A 6,602-nucleotide genomic window follows, 5' to 3' on the forward strand; every position below is an offset into this window, starting at 1 on the left:
GAACTTTCTTGTCCTATCAACACTGATGATCAAAAGTCTGCAAAACGCAGTCTACAGATCAGTCATGTTAATAAAAGACCATCGAAAAAACAAAGAACTGATGAGAAAGTCCATAAAGGTCCTTCGACCATTAAACAAATGTTTTTTAAAATGATGTGATACATAAAATCCTGCTTATGCATAATTACTCAAAGTTATCTAAATTATTAAAAAAAAATTATTTTAATCAAGATTTTATTTAAGAACATAATTACCATTTATTTATATTTATTTGAATAGATAATAATGTAATCATTATCAGATTGGCTATTGAATTCATATCATTTTTTCTTTTGCACGTTTAATGCTACAGTTATAAACTTCCTCTTTTTTGTGTTTTTGTCAATCACATCCCTGGAATTTACAATTTAAACCATGGTTTCTTAAATTTTTTTGAAATGTATACCTCATAATATTTACGAAAGTTTTATGAAACCCCAAGTAATAAGCTTTGTGCAAATACAACACAGGCATGAGTGAAACTTTGCTTTCTTTATGAAACCCCAAGAAATAAGCTTTATGCAAGCACAACATAGGCATGAGTGAAACTGTTACTTTCTTTACTTATTCTGTATACTTTGTTCTGTATACTTTTTACTTGTTCTGTATGCAGTTTTAATTTTAAGAAATATAAACTTTTTTTTTGTCTCTATTGTTTTAACTCACATACATTGTGTATAATTGTAATTCTAAGTTATAGAAATATCAAAATTTCTATAATTTTTGGCAGCCCCTGCTGCAGATTCCCCAACATTCGGGACCCACAGTTTAAGAAACTTTGATTTAGATAAATTGTGTGCATCAAATCAAAATTTTGTTCATTATGACCTCCGGAAAATCAAAACTTTTTATGGCCCTCTTACAAAAAAGATTCAGTACCAAGTGCATCTAGCTGTTAATCTTGTTGCAATGCTTATTAAAAACTGGAATTGCAAAATTAAACTTTTTTAATACTATTTTTTTTTTCTTTTTTTAGATAATCCATGTCCACATCTTGGACAGATTGTAACTATTATGTTGAGTGAAAATGAAGAAAAAGTTCAACAACCTGATGGTTCCATACAAACAATGATCGTTGAAACGCACTTCCAAATGAACTATAGTACTGGTGAATGGAAGCGTGTTAAAAAATATCGTAGAAATGATCTGTAATGTCTTCCACAGAGAAATAATTATATTGTATATTATTAGATCAATCATACTGAGATCCACGATTTATTTTGTTACCAGGAATTAGTGGTTCCAGTGTGGGTTGCTCCTTGTATATATTTTGTTTTTAAAAATTGTGAAAGTACAAAATTATGATGAATGATTCTTAAACTTGATTTAGCCAAATTTTTCTTCCGTGATAGTCAAAGTTCATGTTTAAAAATTATACCAAAAATAAAAATATTTTTTCATGTGTATATTTAACATGTTTATTCATTGATCATTCATCATTAGTTGTCAAAATTGTTTTGAAATGCTTTAAATGTGCATTTCTGCTCAAACCATTTAAATCTATTTTTAAGCATTTTTCTTTTTTTCTGCCATTGAAGAACTAGGCCTAGATTTTCAAACTGAAATAATTAGAAACATTTAAAATACTAAAATGCAGAATTTTTTTCCCCTGTAAAAAAAACTTAAATTCACAATGTTGCAATTAAAAGGACTTGGAAATTCCTTTACCTCTGCATTTAGCGTTCTAAAATCATTGAAAAACAAATCTATTTTTACTACAAAGTCAAAAGGTTAAAGCTTTGCGTCATTTAATTCGAATTAAAAAATTTTCCTTTGTGGGCTGTTCAAATATTACGTAGGGGAAAAGTTTGTGGGGTTGTATAGTTATGTATGATTTAAATTAAAAATAAAAGGGTAAGTTTTTAACATTTTATTTTTAAAATTAATTATTACACTATTAAATGAATTATTACACTATCAAATTTAAGTTAAATCAACAACACTTTGATCAAGTTTGACTAATGAACGAAAATATAGATCAATATACTGTTATACTTCACCTTTATAAGTTACACCTCACCGTAGTCTTCGAATTTTTTGATATATTTTGCAAGGAAAAAGAGTTGAACTACGAACTTCTTGTGCCTTCAATGTTAAAAATACTTTATCTTAACAACTTGACTGTAGCCAACTTTTAAAAACTAAATTTTTTTATGAACTTAAGAGACAGGTTAAATAATTTTTTAAAAAAATCTTGCCCTTATCTCTCTTTAATCAGTTGTCTGCTTGTGCATCCAACTTTCCGTTCCTCTTTTAATGTCCCAAGGTTCTAGAAGGGTTAGGTGACTTTAACAAAACAGACATTGTTAGCTGTGGATACTTCAAGTGTGTCGGAAAGCATATAAAGCAATTGTCTACTAAGGAAAAATTTTATTGGTAAAATATACTATTCTCCTAAACAACTAGTTCAAATTTTTGGTATTGAGGATTGATTTTTTTTTTTTTAATTGAGGATTGACCCAAAGGGAATCATCTAGTGTTGTACCCATCATTAATTGAAATAAATTGTACATTTGTTTAATTAGTGAATCTCACTTATTTCTGCACAAGAAATACAGAACAAAGCTGTGTCAACCAGAATAAAAAAGCTCTGCAAAATTTCACGTACATTGAATTTAAAGTTTCAAAGCCACTGCAAATCATGTTACTTTGACTTACTTAAGCTGACAGGAAAAAATTCATCATAATTATTTCTCCCTCAGAAAGCTTGAATGAGTGATTTGAAGACATGGAAAGGCTGTTAAAAATTCCTAAGACATTTGTGCGTAATATTTGAACTACCCTTTTTATGCTGTATAAGTATATCGAAATGTATTCAAACTGTAAAGAATAAAGTAGTAATGTAAACAAAACATATTTTACTTAAGGTTTTGTAATATAAGTTTTTGTCTGTGATCTAAGGTTATAGTTATGTAGAGATTATTTATTTTTATCAAATTAATATATGACTTATTATAATGCATTGATTATATTAACAGTTAAACTTTTTTTTCTTTTTGTATATATTGTAAATGAGAGAATTAAATATCTTATCTAATTGCCATTCAAATATGTCTATCTATAAAATATTATATATTTCTTATCCCACCCTTAAAATGAGTTTAGATATCCCTGAAAATATTTGTTAAACTTAGTATGGTTGTATAAATTTTCTTGTGTACTAATTATTAGCTCTCAACGGATATGTAATATATTGGGTTTTAATTTTTAATAACTTTATCTTTTCATTGCTATCTGATTTGTGTGTATATTTTGCTAACAGGTTGCTTTCAAAATAAGGAACTACATCTTGTTGGTCTACTTATTTATTGCATGCATTAAATTTCTTTTGTATGGTTTTGACTAACAGAGCTGGGGAGTCGAAGACAATTTTGCGAAAGTCTGAAGATTTGTTCAATTCTGTCTTCAGTTAGTTAATATTTTGATTTATTGATTTAAAAAAAGAATTTTAATACATGAAGATTTTCATAATTTTCCCAACAATAAATAAAATATGAATAAGAGGAATTGGACAATTTAAGTTAATTTTTGAAAAATTATATCCTGATACGCATTTATTGCTAATAAAACATTTATTTTTATAATAGTTTGGTGATACTGATAAGGGGAAAAAAGCATGCATTTCTCCGCAAATAATAAATTTTTGGATGCTATTTTATTTTTTAACTATCTTTCGAGTCTCAAAATCTGAAACTAAATTTATTCAATTAAGTATTTTAGATTTATTTAAATTACAAAGCTAATTTAATCATTTGTAAATGAATCATTTATTATAGTTTCTAATTAATAAATTCTCACTAAAAAAAATCTACATGCAGTTGGATGCTTACATCTATACATGCAATATACTGATATCAAGCTCTAGTAACAGTTTTGCAAAGATATTTGTTGTAATGCATTTTTCTAATTGTCATTTTATGAAATAAAATGTAATTTAAATGAAATATGATTAATTCTATTTGTACATTAAAGAGTAGAAATAAATAATTTAAAATTAATGATATTTTAAAGGATTCTGAGAAATTTTTGATTTGAGTATCACCATAGGCAAGCATTTCATGTATAGATGCCACAGCTCTGTTTCAGTCGTCCATATTGTAGGAATTTGTTTTTTGCCTTAAATATTTCTTGAACACACATTTAGTTTTAAAATTAATTGTTCATTGCTTTTTATATTAGTGCAATTTGTTTTATATCTCATTTTTTATTGTATCTTAAAATAATGGGGGGGATTTTTGCCTTATGTTAAGTTTTGATGGTGGAGTTATATATATTTTTAATGTTTACGCCTTATGCCAACTATGCAAATTTTGCTGGTGTTCAGCAACGATATATCTACGCAATAATAATCCATGTTGTGAAACAAGTGTTTCACATGTTTTGTTGCCTTGACAGTTAAAATGTGGTATTTGACTAAGAATGTGCTTTTATTTTAAAGACTGGTACTGATTTTTGACAGTTGTAAGATAGCACTCTTATAAGTTCTTGAAATCATGAGTTATATAACATTAGTGTTTTCCCAAGTTCGCTTGTTTCTTCAAGCCTATTTCTTAGTTTACAAATTGTGGGGATAAATCATCTAATATGGCTATAAAATATTATATATAATGTGTGTTTTACTATAGATCGCCATTCGTGCTTTTGATACCAATCTCAATAATGTAACTATAAATAAAGAGAACCTTAAAGTTGTTGATAATTTGTTAAAAACCTGGAAACATTGTGCAACAAGGTGCTCTTTTATCAGCAGGTGTTGTGGTTTTTTGAAGCAGGAATGATACAAAGTGAATGATATCCACTAAGAACCATGGTAGGTGACAACTGGCTATGCCTACTAATTTGAAAATCTAAGTTAAAATATTGATGGTTAACACTTTGAGCATATTTTTAATAAAATCTCTGTCTAAGCTATCTGCGCTATAAAGGAGTGCTCATATTGTGGTATAGCAATGAGAAGCGCACTAATAATAGAATGAATTAAAAGTATCAATCACTGATGGCTGGTGTGACTTTAACATGAAATGTCTGTCACCGCTTACCGATGTTACACACATTGTGTTGTACATTATTAAATCTATATTATTCTTTTTTAATAATTTAGATACAAAACTTTTGCAAGTAAGAAAGATTTTTATTATTCAGTATAATAGTGTATAATTTATAGAAAGCATATATAATGTAAAATTTCAAATTCTTTAATTTATATATGCAAGAAGCATGGAGATTTTAAAGTATATTATCTGTATAATATAAATATATCATTAATATTTAATAGCTTAACTTGCAGGTTTATTACCTAGAGAAGTACAAGCTATGCTACCAATTAATATTCATTATTTTTTTCTTATTCCTCAAATGCATTGTCTTCAAAATAATTTGGCAATTTAGACCAATGATTTACTGTGCAAAGAAAGAGCATATTGCTTTTCGCCTAGCATTGTTTTTCCCAAGTCATTTTTAAATACTTGGTTATAATAACACATTTTATCATATCATGACATTCTATTTGAATGATTCAAATGAGATAGTTTTGGAATAGATCACAAAATGTAACTGTGATGGTATTTGTTAATGGAAAAATGTGATTGTTTATATAAACAAAACTAGACTGTTTTGTGATGCTGTAATTTTGTAATATATTGCTATGTACATGAACAATGAAACAAAAATTTTGCAATAAGATAATACTTAATCCCTATTTCTAGGATGAATAAATGTTTATGTTTAAAGTGGTATGTCATTTGATATTTCTTTTACTGTTACGAAATTTCAGATTTTTATGCGTATGAATGGCAGAAATGTGGAGAATGTACTCTCACCTGTTAAAATATTCAATCACATAGTCGCTTTGTTAGGTGTCTGAAATATTTTTGTCCAATTTGATATTAATTTATTCATTGATATTTTAATATCCGATTAGGAAAAGCATCAGTTTAGGAAATGTTAGGCAAGCAGAGATTATTGTGCTCTGGAAAAAATCTGAATTTCCGGATTTTTTCCAGATCGCGAACCGGAAGTTTCTGTAAATCCAAGGTCCAGAAGTTTCAAGAAATCATCAATCACATTTATGTATAAAAATTTTTGTATATTTTATTTAAAAATATTAGAACTAGAATTTATGCTTGGCATCTTTCATTCAGGGTATCCGCGCACCTGGAAAGTCATGAATTTCAGTATTGAACAAAATTGGTCATGGATTTTGGTTTTCTAGTGTTGCAAGTGCTGCGCCAATTGTGGAAACCTGGGCCTATATGCTCCAAATTGAAGTAGTAGGCTTAAATTGCCCTGATCTGCGCCAAAAGGGATATTTTCCCCCTGGGTATCGCCAAGTCACAATTTTGCGGCAACCAACTGCCATGTGATGGGTTGCTCTGGATTCAGTGCGAAGGATTCTTGCACTATCATGTGCAGGAATTTTCGGGGACCGACTAAACATTGCCAAAGTTTAATAGCAAAAGAAAATTTTATTTCTATTGTTAATTTCACCGTTATTGAAGTGCCACCGTCTTCGTCCATGGCAAGCTTATGGCCTTCTTGCTCTATTCTATTTATAGAATAGTACT

General features: G+C 28.4%; 1 protein-coding gene across 5 annotated transcripts in view; it reads left to right on the forward strand.

The window, feature by feature from the left end:
* LOC107441560 (Negative elongation factor A) overlaps positions 1-5,774 on the forward strand; it is a 29,794-nt gene extending 24,020 nt beyond the window's left edge. For all 5 annotated transcript variants that reach the window (XM_016054869.3, XM_071178707.1, XM_043041721.2 and 2 more), the window contains one exon: positions 1,016-5,774. In XM_016054869.3, the coding sequence (XP_015910355.1) occupies positions 1,016-1,191 (176 nt within the window). In that variant the 3' untranslated portion in view covers positions 1,192-5,774. The remainder of the gene's footprint in view (positions 1-1,015) is intronic.
* The last annotated feature ends 828 nt before the right edge of the window (positions 5,775-6,602 follow it).

Source organism: Parasteatoda tepidariorum, chromosome 1, assembly GCF_043381705.1.
Source record: "Parasteatoda tepidariorum isolate YZ-2023 chromosome 1, CAS_Ptep_4.0, whole genome shotgun sequence".
Taxonomy (NCBI): domain Eukaryota; kingdom Metazoa; phylum Arthropoda; class Arachnida; order Araneae; family Theridiidae; genus Parasteatoda; species Parasteatoda tepidariorum.